The sequence below is a fragment of the Tiliqua scincoides genome, chromosome 9 (genome assembly GCF_035046505.1).
Source record: "Tiliqua scincoides isolate rTilSci1 chromosome 9, rTilSci1.hap2, whole genome shotgun sequence".
Classification (NCBI taxonomy): Eukaryota; Metazoa; Chordata; class Lepidosauria; order Squamata; family Scincidae; genus Tiliqua; species Tiliqua scincoides.
In genome coordinates this window covers 5,084,534-5,099,540 of record NC_089829.1, presented here as the reverse complement: position 1 = coordinate 5,099,540, position 15,007 = coordinate 5,084,534, and the positions used below count along the sequence as shown (strand labels likewise).

Here is a 15,007-nt window from a genome sequence, read left to right as displayed (position 1 = left end):
GCTGTGATGTCACGGAATCTACGTATTTATATTAAACAAGAATGACCCTTTAAAATGACTCTTACAACAGCACAGTCATTCATATCCATGTATAAATTCCAGGAAACTAACTATCCAAACTCCTGTATCAAAACCAGTGCGGTGTGTGGTTAGAAGGGTTGAATTTTACCCAGGGAGATGAGTTCAAATGCTTGCTCAGCTATTAAGCTTACTGGGGATCTTGGGCCACTCGCCCGCTTTCAGTGTAGCTGACCTCACAGGGGTGTTGTGAAGATGAAAGGAGAGGGAGAAGTCAGCCGTGTGCACAGCCCTGACCTCCTGGGTGGACGGGTGGGATGCACACGTGGAGAATTTTGCTTCAAGGTAAAGCCACCCGGCCTGTGCAACAGCCTGTGCTTCTCCTCCTCTCAGACACTGCCGGAGGGGGACTGAGTGAAGAGCACTGGGGGAGCCAATATCCAGGCTGCCTGGGAAAGCAACAGTCCCCCATTGATATCCAGAAGAGGCATGTCCAATACACCCCAGAACTGGAACCACTGGAGCTCAATGGCTACGGTGGGCCCCTGCAAGGAGCCTTCCAGATGACCAACAACGGGCATTCAGGTGAGTCAGAGCAGAGGTGAGGAGGGCAGCCCCCTTTCCAGATGTCTGGGTAACGGAGCTCTTGTGCATCTCGTGTCCATTTTTGATCCACTTTTCAAATGTACAGTAAATCAGGAGGCAACTTTGGGGAGTCACTTTCTAGATAAACCGACTCCACGAAACATCTTGGGGCTCTGTGGGTGACCTGCTTTGCAGTCACAAGGTCCCAGGTTCACTCCCTGGCAGCATCTCCAGGTGAGGCTAGAGAAAAAAGGTGACCACACTTTTAACCTTGCTGCAAACCTTGATGTTTGCACTTTGCACTAAAACATCCTGCAAACATTGACAGTTGAGGTCACTTTTTTACTTTTTCAGCCAAACCCCATTTGCAGACAATGTGAGTTTGTTTTTTTAATCAAACCAGTTGTCTCTCCTGATCGCGTTTATTTCGACTGCCCGCTTTGTCATCTGTTTCTCTTTTTCTTTTCTCTCTTTCTCTCTTTTTATATTCTATTCTGCTAATTTTGTGCTGATTTCCTCAAACTGGAGGCGGGAAATCCAGTCAGCAGCACAGACACAATCGAGAAAGTAGGAGCTGTTTGCATTTCTGCATGAGACATTAAAAAGACAAAAGCACAGAGCCCAGTGCTATATGCTGGTGAATTCTTGCAGTGTGGCAGAGCGAGATTGCTGGAAATTCTTTCTGACAATACATGGTATGGAAAGGAGGGAGGGGCAATATTTAATTCACTCATGCTGTATATTGTAGCAGTGCCATAAAGTGAGTCTGCGCTACGGGAAACACTTGGTCTTAAAGCAGAGTAGCACAGCAATGGCCAACTGTGCTGTTGCCCCTTTCAGAAGGCAGGCAGGGATTCCTCCAGAGAATTCCCCACACCTCAAGGATTGTGTCTCTTGCGTTTTTTTTCCCTGCCTAAGGCAGGGGGTTGGACTAGATGACCTATTAGATCCCTTCCAACTCTATGATTCTATCAGAACTACCAAAACCTAGAAATTCTTATCCTGCTCTGGGAGAAGCAAAACTCTGCATCTTGTATGGCATTGGCAATCCAGGAGCAGTTAAGAGAGAGGAGATTTTCTGAGTGCATAACTCTGCACTCCCCACATTTCTGAGCAGCTGCTGGGCTTAGATTGCTTTGGGTGTGAGAGCACTGGAGACCTTCATGGCTGTTTTGGTTGTATGTGTTCTATTTATAAACATTCCAGTTGAACCCCAAATGACTGGGACTCCCCGCCATCACCACTGTGACCCTTCCTTCCTTCCTTCCTTCCTTCCTTCCTTCCTTCCTTCCTTCCTATTTGTCCTTAATATCAAACCCCCATAAAATGAAACCTTCCTAGTCCCTTTATCTTACCAGGATGAAGTATATATACAAATGAATAAGTGCATTTTCTTTCCCTTTTAACCCTGCCTCCACTCTCCTCCTTCTCCGCTGCTGTCTCTCTTCTATCTATTTCTAGATTGCAGGTCCCCTGGAGGCAGGGATCTGCATTCTCCTCTATTTTGAAATGCCAGGCACTTTGATGACACTGATATCATCATCATCACCACCACCAGCTGCAAGCAGTACACACTCATAAAGGGCAGCTAATCTGCAACTTCACATTCTATCCCCAAAAAGAGAGGCCTTGTATCCCTTCAAAGTGGGCATAGCTCAGCGGTAACACATGCCTCGCAGGTAGACAGTCCCCAATTCAGACTCTGGAAATGGCAGGTGTGAAACTGAATTTATGATTCTGTGGCTGTAATCCTAACCACACTTTCCTGAGAGTAAGCCCCATTGAACAAAATAGGACTTACTTCTGAGAAGACCTGGTTAAGATTGTGCCCTTAGAAACTATTCCTGGAGACTCCAAGAAAGGCAGGCTGACTGCAGGCAAGCCTTGCAGGTCATCCTTGTGGGCTACCTGTACTGGCCTCAAGGATCTTGTAGGCTGTGGCGTAGCTGGAGGGAGTGCAAATCACTCAGTTTTTCAGGGAGCCTCACTGCAGTGTGCAAGCGACCCCTCCCCTTCGGAGCCATTCTGGGCAGTGGGTACAAAACGTTTGCACTCACCACCCGGAATGGCTCCGAAGGGGAGGGGTCGCTTGCACGCTGCGGTAAGGCGCCTTGAAAAACTTAGTGCTTTGCACCCCCTTCTAGCTACTTGTAGGTCCCTTCCAACTTTATGATCCTTTGAAACCCTGGAGAGCGGCTGCCAGTCCATGTAGGCAGGACTGCGCTTGATGAATATGTTGTTGGCATCCTTCAGTCTCGGAAGACTATGAATGGTGGTTGTGGAACAGAGTGTCCTCTCCAGTGCGCGAAGCCTGGGTAAAGTAGGTGTGGAGGACAGACTGTTACCCATGCAGCAAACCCCCCCTCTCCACGTCGCTGAAATGGTCCAATGGAAAGGCAGAGGCCAATACGGTTGGTTCCAGCGGCGTCGCAGGAGTTGCCAGAATGTGACTGTGTTCAGCCATGAACTGCCTCAGGGACTCCGGCTCCGGATTTTGCCTCGAGGTGAATGATGAATAACAGCTTGATGAATAACAGCTCTGATATGGTTATCAAAGTTTGGGGAGGGGCTGCAATTCAGTGGCAGAGCACCTGCTTTGCATGCAGAAGGCCCCAGGTTCAATTCCTCTCCGGGGAGGGCAGAGAAAAAGCTCTGCCTGACAATGTGGAGAGCTGCTGCCAGCCTGTGTTGGCAGTCCTGAAGGAGAGGGAGCAAGGGTCTGACTCAGTTGGAAGTTGCTTCTTTTAGAAGTACCTCTCAGCATTCGTTCTCTGGCAGGTTGCTGTTTTCTTTTATGCAGGCCCACACACAGCCCCCTCCCCTCACTCAGCTGGAGAGCTCATCTCCTCCCCCAGTGGAGATGGCTATCTCCTTCACAACAGTCAGGAAAGACCTCCAGCTGTCAGACCATCTCCCAGCCCATTGAGGGTCTATCTGAGTCATTCAGCAGCCATCTGCTTCACAAAGGAATCCTTGACCAATAGCAGACCAATAACAATCTGCTAAGAAGGTCTGGAGGGGAAGGGAAGCCATAAAGACTTCAGTTGGCACCTGAAAGGCAATTTATTTCACCAAGAGCTTCCGTGGATTAGAGCCTGCAGCTCACATTCAAGATGACAGGTGTCTGATGAAGTGGATCAGACACCACAAATCCTTGCGCAAAAAATAAACTATTGATATGTGAAGAGGCACACATTCCACCCAGTCTTGTTTAGTAGTTTTCTCATGAACCATGAAATCCGTTGCTGGAGGGCCCTGGACAGCCATACCAGGGAGCACTGAGACAATCTAAAATTTCTAATTGTATCACCCAGAAAGATCACCGCCACCAGCTTATTATATCCTGTGATGCACCCCCAGCCTCGCATTAAGCGGTGTGTGTTTTTGTGCGATAGAATCTTGTTGGTGTTTTTCCCTCTTCCCTGTGCTCTGAGCACATTATTTGTGTTTTTCTTGCAATCTTGTTAACGCTGTGATGATTGCCAGTTTGCCTAACCCAGAAGCCTGCCCAACCTTAACCAAACTTTCAGCACAGAGAAATACACCTGCCCTCTGCTCCTCACCTAATTTTGCTCTCTCTCAACACAGTGGGGTAACAATTTTTCATGCTACCACCTCGTCTCTCTCCTTTCGTTCTCCTCCTTAGCAATTATCTGTCTCTGGCTCTTTCTCCTCCCTTTGCAGCTCTGTGGACCTTTGGTCTTTCTCCATGGTTGTGTCCTGTCAAGGAGTGATCTGAGAACAAACAACCCCCATCCTGGAACAACAGCCCATCACACAATTAAATCACCTTTTACATTAATTGCAACTTACTGCAGACAGGACTTAGGGTTGGTTGGTTTGTTCTCGGTTTAATTTTCCGGAGAGATACAAGCTGCACCACAAACAAGGTTTTCAACCTGCCAGCCCAGCAGCAGAGAGCTTTTAGTAAAAGCCCCCCTTTGCCTCTGATGTCTGGAAAAAGGAGACAAGGAATCAGATCCTCTGCTGTTCCTTTCAAAAGAATGTTCTCTTTAGTAAATTGGCAGAATATTTTAAAACAAGGCCAGTGCGATCTCTCTCTTTCTCTCCATCAACCATCGATCGAGGTCCCATCAATCTATTATCTTAAAATAATGGCCTCGTTAATATTATATTACAGATGGGCAAATGTATCCATCCATCAACAAAACAGGAAATATTACCCAGAGCTCTCTTTAAAATACAGTACATCTTGGATTCATCAAGGAGGCATGTTTTATGTATCATAAGCTAAAAACAGACTTTTGCTTGACCATTGCTCCCTGCCAGTGCCGTATCTGCTGTGACATCATGACATTGAGCTGCTGTGATGTCATGGAATGTTCATATTTTAAAGTGGCCCGCTTGGAGGCAGGCTGTGCAGCATGGCCTTTCCCAGTTTGAAGAGACACTTGGCCAACAGTCTGAGGCTAAAAGGCAAAGAAGGAAGGCCCATAGCCAGGGAGACAGACCAGGGACAGACTGCACTTGCTCCCAGTATGGAAGGGTTTGTCACTCCCGAATCGGCCTTTCCAGCCACACTAGACGCTGTGCCAGAACCACCTTTCAGAGCGCGATACCATAGCCTTTCGAGACTGAAGGTTGCCAACACACACTGTGGAATACTGGCCAGCAATTGAAGGTTGACCAGCAGAACTTTTTAGAAGGAAAAAAGGAAAAGCATGACTCCTGTACTTGACTCTTGTAAATATTATCGTGTCTTGTTAGTATTTTTAGAGTTAGAGAAGAGAAAAATACTCTTAGGACGATACTTGATTATGGAGACATCAATGCATGTCTCTGAATGCATTTGTCAAGCCCTTATTAGTCTGTTTCGTGCTTTTTTCCAGGTTGCCAATGAGAAAAATTAGAGCAAGTAGTGAAACAGCAACAGCGAAAAGGTCCAAGTGGCTGTGCCTGTGCCAGGGTGCCAAGGCCTACCTGATATCACCTGTTGCTTTCTCTCTGCTTCACAGTCCAGATCACCCTGCCCCCAACCATGACCATCACCAAGGGGCTTCCTGGAGTCTTCACCGCTGTCCAGTTCCACCTTCACTGGGGGGGACTCGATCTCGAGACCAGCGGCTCCGAACACACCATGGATGGGATGCGGTACATGGCTGAGGTATGCAGCCCTCCTGCCTCTGGAAATGTGTGTCCCTGGAATAATAAACAAGTTTATTTCCCTTCTTCACCCACAGCTGTGTGGCAAGGATAGTACAGGCCAGGTCTCTGCATCATCTCCCTCCAGCGATGTGGAAGGAAAACAAAAGGGGACAAACTATTGTTGAGGAGAAGAGCAGGTGGGGAGAGATGCAGCTCCCTCAAATCTCAAATCTCCCAGTCCACCCCCACTTTAAGGGGGTTAAGTGGACAGGCAACTCGGTTCTGACACGTGGGGTCTGTCACTTTCTTTTTAAATCCAGGGAGTGGGAGGAGAAACAACAGCGGAGGTGGCCAGGCAGAGACAGTCTAAGGCGCCTGTCTCAGCCAGCTTCACAGATGGGCCGGCCCTGCAAGTCCCAATCAGTGTGCATGTTGTCCTTCTTGAGCCTGCTACTGATCCTACTCCAGCCATCATTGGCAGGCAACTGATCACGCCCTGATGCATCACCCCATCCTTTTCCTTGGATAGCAGGGCCCAGTACTGATTAGGTGTTCTTCATGCCAAGTAGAAACCTACACTGTGAAAATCCACCTTTTAACCGTACTGCTCCTCCTCACAGCTCCACATTGTCCATTACAACTCCGGCGCCTATGCGAGCTTTGAAGAAGCGAAAGATAAACCCAACGGGTTGGCAGTCCTGGCTTTTCTGTATGTGGTAGGTAGCCTTGCTGAAAGGAAAAGGAATGGAGAGGTTGGTGGAGGTGACCAGGTTACCCTCTGTGCCTTTATCTCTCCACCCTCTTCTTTTGCTGTATCTCTGCCCCTGAGCTTTGCCCTCCCAACTCCACACCCTCCTGAGATTTCCTCTTCCCTCTGATGACTCTACCCTTTCCCCCAGAGCTGGCCCAAGGCCTCCTGGTACCCCTCTAATGCTTGCCAGCCACTCTTCCCCTCTTCCCCTCCTTTCCTTTTCACATTCAGGGAGCAGCAGGAGGAAGAGTGTTGGAGCTGAGTGGGTAGAGGTGAGCCGGTCTGTCTTCCTGCCTTGAACTGTCTTCCAGAAACCCAGTGCAAAGCTGTCTCTCTTCTTTCCTCCAGATCCCTCCAGAAAACCACCCTGTTCCTTGAAGAACCCCTTAATCCTCATCTCCTCCTATATATAACCGAATGAATGTATTTTCTTTCCCTGTTGGCCCTTGCTTCACTGCTCCCCCTTCCCTCTGATGTGGCAAATTTTAGATTGTGAGCTCCTTGGGGCAGAAACCTGACTTTGTGGGCATTACTCCGTACAGCACTGAGCACACTGCTACAGAAATAACAATGACATGAGCTCAGGAGACTGGGGTGGTTACCAGCCTGTACAGTTTAATGTCAGACAGTTTAATGACTGCTTGCTACATTCTTGGAACCGCTTCTCGTAGCTTCCCTTAGACTTGTGACTGCAACCAGGCTGGCCAGTGAAATAAATCCTGCCCCTTAGCCAGATATTTTTAACTTTAATATGGAGAAATAATCTTGTTTGGAGACTGAAGTTGACCCAAGTGCAATGCCCTCCACACATAATTGGAAGTGATCTAGTGTTGCCAAATGTATAAACCAGTATTTTCAATGCACGGGGCTTGCATTCATGTGCTTGCGCTCCTACTCACCCCTTGTTAGTGAGGCTTGCTGCCAATTTCTTGGAGCGATGGGAAGTTTCATGAGCCACACTATAGACCTTTATGGCCTTTTTGAAATATTTGCTTTAGTGGCAGAAGTCCCTAAAGAGGAGGCAAGTGGCAGCTGTTGATCCACAGCCCCACATTGGATCCAAGCACAGAGATATACTTGGATATGCTTCAAGGGAGAACACCAGGATGCAGGTCTCTTGTTAACTGGTGTACTCCCTGGGGCATTTGGTGGGCCGCTGTGAGATACAGGAAGTTGGACTAGATGGGCCTCTGGCCTGATCCAGTGGGGCTGTTCTTATGTTATTAACTACAATTCCCAGGAAGCCTTGCAGGTCTCTTGTTATCTGGTGTGCTCTCTGGGGCATTTGGTGGGCCGCTGTGAGATACAGGAAGCTGGACTAGATGGTCCTATGGCCTGAGCCAGTGGGGCTGATCTTATGTTCTTAACTACAATTCCCAGGAGGCCTTGCAGGTCTTCCTGTTGTCTGGTGCGCTCCCTGGGGCATTTGGTGGGCCGCTGTGAGATACAGGAAGCTGGACTAGATGGGCCTATGGCCTGATCCAGTGGGGCTGTTCTTATGTTCTTAACTACAATTCCCAGGAAGCCTTGCAGGTCTCTTGTTATCTGGTGTGCTCCCTGGGGCATCTGGTGGGCTGCTGTGAGATACAGGAAGCTGGACTAGATGGTCCTATGGCCTGAGCCAGTGGGGCTGTTCTTATGTTCTTAACTACAATTCCCAGGAGGCCTTGCAGGTCTGTTGTTATCTGGTGTGCTCCCTGGGGCATTTGGTGGGCCGCTGTGAGATACAGGAAGCTGGACTAGATGGGCCTATGGCCTGATCCAGTGGGGCTGTTCTTATGTTCTTAACTACAATTCCCTGGAAGCCTTGCAGGTCTCTTGTTATCTGGTGTACTCCCTGGCACATTTGGTGGGCCTCTGTGAGATACAGGAAGTTGGACTAGATGGGCCTTTGGGACCCATCCAGCGGGGCTCTTCTTATGTTCTTATGTAGATATCCTGCACCTCCAAGAGCAGATTGGAATGGGGTCTAACCCTTTTCCCTCCACCACAGCGTAGCCCCAGTCTAAATCCCCTGTCCCCACTGGTATCTTTTTGAGACGGAAAAAAATGTGGAGTTTCAAATGGCAGAATTTGCAGCACTTGGGCTAGATTCTGCTGGTAGAGAACTGGTTCTGCAAGGCTTGGAGAATTTGAAAAGCAGCAAAGCAAACACTAGAGGGAACCAAACGCAAAGAAACTGAAATGTCAGCCTGCAGAAAGGTGTCTCTTGTGGCTTTTATTTGTGGCAAACCCCTACAGGTGGCTCCTTATCAACAGGGAACACTGAGGGAGGGTTTATCAGTGGGTCTGTCTACCAATTTCTCCCCAAGGTTTGTTTCCTGTTGACATGCTGTTTTATTTTGCTTATAGGACAGCAATTTGGAAAATAGCTACTACAGTGATTTCATTGCTAACTTGGCCAAGATCAAGTATGCAGGTAACCTTTTAGGGGCCCTCTTTCAAAAAAACCCAGTCCTGCATCCCTTTGGTCAACCAAGTTGGGGTGATTTTTTTTTTAAATCACATTATTTAATTGTCCGAGTATTGACCACCTGGCAGTCCCTGGAATCTGAAATCTGACTGGCTGTGAAGGTGACTCCAGAACTGGCCTGGAGTCTCCAGGACTCCACATCCAGCCTTCAGGTGACCATGGAAAGAAAGTTTGGGGGTTTCAACAGGGCCTCCAGAAATTTCTAGCTGAGTTGGCAGCTCTCTCTACTGTGATAAATGGCACCATCCCACCTTGCTGGATCACTAGAGACCCCAGGCCATCCTGGAGGGCTGGCTGGCTGCCCAGGCTGGGAAAGATTCCAACCACTGCATTTGTGGCTCTCGTCCTCTCTTACCTACCATGCAAGATCTTTGTAAGGAGCAGGTGTGTTGTGAACACTGTATAAAAGCAAAATATGTATTCTCTTTCAGGGCAACACACCACACTCAAGAGCCTTGACCTCCTGTCCATGCTTCCCGAAAACCTCTCCCATTTCTACAGATACCATGGCTCCTTGACCACTCCCCCATGCACAGAGAATGTGATCTGGACCGTGTTTGACTCACCCATCAAGTTGTCCCACACACAGGTAAGTAGGTGTTCCACCTGCTTTCTCTGTCCCTGGCCTCCTGCTCTTTTTACATCTGTCACTTGGCCTTGGGGGACAGAAATAGCTCCTGTAGATTGTGTTGATGTGTCACACCTGTTGCTCTTGCACTGTTTTACTGCCAGTGCTCCGCCCTCCCTGAGCAATTTGTATCAGGGCTGGATCCACCCCACAGGCAGAAGCTTGGCCATTTCTGACAGAGGGTCCAGGGTGCCTCTTAGCAGGGAGCACATGTGCTGGCACTGGAACCAAAGCTCAATGGGTCAGCACCAGTTTTGCAATCAGGAAATCCCAGATTCAGTCCGTGGCAGCTTCTCTAGGTAAGGCTGGGAAAAAACATAGAATCTTAAGGGGCTGCTGCTTACTGAGTCATTAAGGGTGCAATCCTAACCAATATTCCAGCACTGACATAGTAGCAGTGCAGACCCAAGGTAAGGTAACAAACATGCCCTTACCTTGAGGAGGCCCCCTTGACTGCCTCCCACTTCAGGATGCAGTGCATGCCATATTGGCACAGCTACGTCAGTGCTGGAAAATTGGTTAGGATTGCGCCCTTACTTTGGTATGGTCAACACTGACCGGCAGCAGCTCCCTCAAGTTTTTAGGCAGGTCACTTTCCCAGAATGCTCCCATATGGATTGAACCCATGACTCTTTTCAGGCAAAGCAGGTGCTCTTCCACGGAGCTACAGGTCTGAAATCCTGAAAAGCCATTGCCAGCCCAGCGGGTAGACAATATTGACCTGGCTGCCCTGATGGTCTGACTCAACAGCCAACGGTACATGTTCAAATGCTACATAAATCAAACCTATTCCTACTCATTAAAAGTAGCACATTGATTGCTTGTAGATCAATATTCTGGAGAACACCTTACTGAACTGGCAGAATACCACCTTGCGGAGTGACTACCGCCACGCGCAGCCCCTTAACGAAAGGGTGATCTCATCGTCCTTCAGAACCAAGTCTCTCATGACAAAAGGTGTGAGCCTGTGGCTTGGCTAGGGGGAAACCATAAATGTTACTTTTTGGGGAAATTTTTTTTTACTGTTTATTGGTTTATTGCACAATTATAGTCTAATCCTCTTTTAGCACTCTTAAAGCCACTGCAACTTGTGGCAGATATTTTCATAAGCCAATGATGTGTGTGAAGAGACTATTTTCTCTGCACCAAATCTACTACACATCAGTTTAATGAAGTTCCCCTGAGCTGCACTGTTGTGGGAGAGAAACTTGGGTTCCTACCTTTTCAGAAATTATCCAGACTCAAGGAAGCTCACTTACCAGATGAGTCGTGCCTCAGGTGTTGAGACCCTGCATCTGCACTCCAGGTTTCTGAATGCAAAGCATGTTGGTAGACCACAGTGGTTCTGGTTTTTAAAACTGACCTTGCGTGACCGAGGCTGGCCCACTCTGGTGTAGCTACCTTGATGACCTCTGCAAAATAGAATGAAAATTCTTTGCATTGAGGAGTATTGATCCAGAGAGTGACAGTAACAGAAGCTGGAAAGGGTTCAGGAAACAGGAGCAGCATGATTTGCAGTCGTGGAAACCCACCCCTTGTTGGACTAGACCCAGTGCTTTCCATTTATCCCAGAGGCAGTCAAAGAATCTGGCCACATGCTGCAGAGAGCAGAGCCAGAGATAAAATAGGGTGCTAAATTAGGTGCCAGATGGCACCACCCTTGAAACAAGCTTTCCAACTGAAAGGGAGGAGAGGTGCATGGGGGACGACAACTTCCACACTAGGGCCAATCTGTACTGTTGGAAGCTTTTCTGCAAGAAGTCCCTTAACAAAGCAGGTGTTGCCTTTGACTCGCCTAAAGTTAGCGTGAGGTTCATGACCCGGAGTGCTACATCCCAATTTAACACTCTGAGGGAAGGTATAGCAGAAAACAGCTTGTTTATTGCTGGTACCAAAGCAAGGCAGCAAGGAGGCCAGTTGCCTCAGATCATGCGCAAGCGTAGCTAGACGCAGCTAGCTTTTTATACTCATTTCAAACGCAGACAAGCATAGACAAAGGGTCCTGTAAAATTCCATCCTTGCCACACTCAAACACCCCCTTTACCCCTCTTATTAGTTGTTGCTTTGGCAAGATAACGCAGACCAGCTCTGTCTGGTCTTCGGGACTAGGGCACTAGAGAGCCAGCTACTGGGTCAGGGGTTGCTCACAGTTTCTGGCTAACAAGCATTTTAGGACCAGAGTCAGAACTGATGTTAAAATGGCGTTACTTTGGCCAGAGTCTAGTGAGACTCAGGGCATCACAAGTGTGGAAGGAAGGGACTGTGGTCCCCCCTCAGTTGCTCACTGTTCAAATGCAGAGGGTAAGATCCCCCAGGCAGGAGCTGTCTGTTTTGCTTGTATTGCTTAGTAAGTGCAAAGTACAGTGTGGATAAAATGCAGATAACTAACTTTTGCAATTGCTTGCATTGCCCTAGAATCCTGCCACCCAGAGGCTGTCACTTTGAAACTGGACGAGATCCAAGCCTACCTACGGGAAATGAAAAAGTATCTTCTGGATGTGATGGGGAAAGCTGGTGAGAATGCCTGAGGCTCTGCTTTCTTTATTTCCAAGAAAACCCACTGCTCAGTCAAGGAAGGCAGATGTGCAGCAGTGACTGGGATAGTACCTTACCCGCTACAGGAATGCTGGAATAAATAAGGTCAGGGAAGGCGCATGTGTCTGAATCTTGGAGAGCAGAGTGGAGGAGTCCAATCAAATGAGTTTTCATCAGTTAAGGCTGCAGTCTTATGCACACTTATCTGGGTATAAGCATGTGGATGTCAACAAGTCTTACTTCTGAGCAGACATGTGTAGGACTGCTCTGCAAATCTGCAAGAAGGGAATTTGCATTACGACAAAAGCAATACCCTGAAAGAAAAAAGAGAGCATATTTCAAATCATGCATATATATGTTGCAGCACATGCCATCTTAAAAGACGCATGCCCTACTTCGGAACTGCAGGCTGGTGCAAGTGAATTTTGTCTGTGATTTCCACCCATAACATTCACCATGCATGCGAACACACAGAACTACAATTCCCACAGTTCTGTAGGGAGAACTGCTCAATTGGCATGTCTGGTCAGGTTTCAACGTTTAATAGATTAATACAGTGTTTCTCAAACTGTGGGTTGAGACCCACTAGGTGGGTCGCGAGCCAATTTCAGATGGGTCCCTATTCATTTCAATGTTTTATTTTTAATATATTCGACTTGATGCTCCCATGGCATGTGACTGCATTTGGAGAAATGTTACAGACCTGTACAAAAGTCTGTAGGCTACTCTGCATAGGCTTTTAACAATGATAGTAAATGGGACTTACTCCTGGGTAAGTGTGGATAGGATTGCAGCCTAGGATGGTTATAAATTTTCCTGCTTGATGATGTCACTTTCGGTCATGAGATCACTTCCAGTGGGTCCTGACAGATTCTCAGTCTAAAGAAGTGGGCCCCAGTGCTAAACATCTGAGAACCACTGGGTTAATATGTTAGATGAACTGATGAACTTTTGAATTGACTAAAAGGTGCCCCCAGTTCTTAGGGCCACACATTTTCCAACATAAACTTTCTTTTAAATACAAGCTGGGCTATTCCACAAGTGTCAGATCATGCATGAATGTTTCTTTTTCTTCCTGATTGTGTATTCCAGGTAACAGCTCAGGGATTTTCCAGGCATTTTTCTTCCCCCTTGAAAGTGTGGCCAGCTATGCTGAGGTCCATCCCCTGCGGTCCATGAGGCTTCACGCCTTCACCCTCTGCTTCTGGTTCCGCAACGTCAACCGAGGAAGCCAAACTGTTTTCTCCTACTCTACCCTGAATGTGGACAAGGAGCTGGTGGTCACGGTGGGCTCGGAAGTGGGCATGTGGGTTGGTGGGCAGTTTGTGCAATTTGGTGCGCACCATCAGTCTGAGGAATGGGTCCACCACTGCGTCATCTGGGCTTCCCACCCTGGGACTGCTCATCTGTGGGTCAACGGAGCCGGGAGCGCAACCAAGCACATCCAGAAGGGATACGTGATCCAGGGCGGTGGGTCAGTCATTCTTGGCAAGGAGAAGGACTCAATTCTGGACGTCTTCACGAATGGATTTTCAGGTTGGATGAGTCATGTCAACCTCTGGAGTCACGTCCTGGAGCCGAACAACATCAAGGAGATCAGTCTGTGCAAACACTATGACCAGAAGGGGAACGTCATTGCCTGGGGGGAGACACCCATGAGCTTGTGGGGGGGCGTGATTGTGGACATTGATAGCAGCTGCACTTGAGGTGCCCAGCCAGGCACTTATGCCCTGTTGCTTATCCTTCAAGTCGTTCAGATTACAGGTTTACTCCTCAATGAAAACATATCCTCATAATCCAAAGGTTTTGTGCCAGAGCCTTGGGTGGTTTTGCACAATCCTCCTATTCCAGGGAAATCTCAACGCCAGGTGAGAACTCCCTGTAGGTCTTTCATGTTTATTGGCATGCAATGAAATGCACACAACTTTGGAGAAACATGAGAGAAGACACTCTACGACGGTGGGTCCAATCCTATCCAACTTTCTGGTGCCAATGCAGCTATGCCAACGGGCATGCTCTGAATCCTGCAGTGGGGGAGGCAGTCACAATGGCCTCCTCAAGGTCAGGGAATGTTTGTTCCCTTACCTTGGGGCTGCGTTGTGGCTGTATCTGTGCTGGAAATTTGGATAGGATTGAGCCTTAATTCTGCATACAGTATTGCAATGAGAGGATGTGTTCATGAGGACAAATTTTAAAAATTGATGTATTACATGGATTCCTCACCTTGTGGTGTGATTTTCCTGTAGAAAGATGTTCATGTAAACTCACCTATCTTTTTTTCTGCAAGGAGAGGAAAGGCTCCATTATGAAAGTGGCAATATGAGAATGGAAGAAACAGACAGTGAGTTCCCCTGGTCTGGCTAAGGCAGCTCCCCCGTAAGATATGCATGACAAATATGGGAGGGAGGTGGAAACTCAGCTAGGACAATGTAATTTGAGCAGTCTAATGAGTGGCATTTAAGGTCATGGAACAGTTTTCTAAGCTCACATCTGGTAGAGAATCACTTTGCTGAAGTCCTCCTAGCTGAAAATTCACTGCGTGAAATCTGCAAGACCCGCCTTGCACGTGTGTATCTCCTGATGCAGCCATTTATGAGAGACCAGGCATGACCTTGGCAGGCACCCCTGCATTTCTATCAGGAGCTCTGTGCATCCTCATGCTCCCCTTGGCTCCATCGAGTGGGTGTGTTGCACCCCTAGATTTATTAAAACAGATAAAGACAAGCCTTCCTTGGAATCCGAAGTAATGTAACCCTACAGGGCTTAAACCTGGACGACCCTAGCTGGGAACGAAAGCAGGAGAATGGAAATTAAATCAGGGGTGCCCTCAGAGGAGCCAAAAGATGCCCATAGAAAAATGTGCTTTTGGAATTATTTTTTTCCTCCCCTGTGGCTCACTGTTATGACAATA

The 15,007-nt window shown here is 47.9% G+C and overlaps 1 protein-coding gene and 1 long non-coding RNA gene across 2 annotated transcripts; one reads left to right on the top strand and one right to left on the bottom strand.

The window, feature by feature from the left end:
• Nucleotides 1-411: 411 nt before the first annotated feature.
• Nucleotides 412-13,802, top strand: CA6 (carbonic anhydrase 6). Its single transcript, XM_066637192.1, has 8 exons — nt 412-603; nt 5,580-5,728; nt 6,330-6,425; nt 8,813-8,879; nt 9,365-9,522; nt 10,389-10,518; nt 11,977-12,075; nt 13,189-13,802. The coding sequence occupies exons 1-8, from the start codon at nt 582-584 to the stop codon at nt 13,800-13,802; spliced, it is 1,335 nt and encodes a 444-aa protein (XP_066493289.1). The 5' UTR covers nt 412-581.
• LOC136660144 (uncharacterized) lies at nt 4,444-11,004 on the bottom strand. The gene is made up of 3 exons (XR_010794892.1): nt 10,821-11,004; nt 6,287-6,438; nt 4,444-5,763 (listed from the first exon to the last, which is right to left on the bottom strand). It is a non-coding gene; the product is annotated as an uncharacterized lncRNA (long non-coding RNA).
• Nucleotides 13,803-15,007: the final 1,205 nt, after the last annotated feature.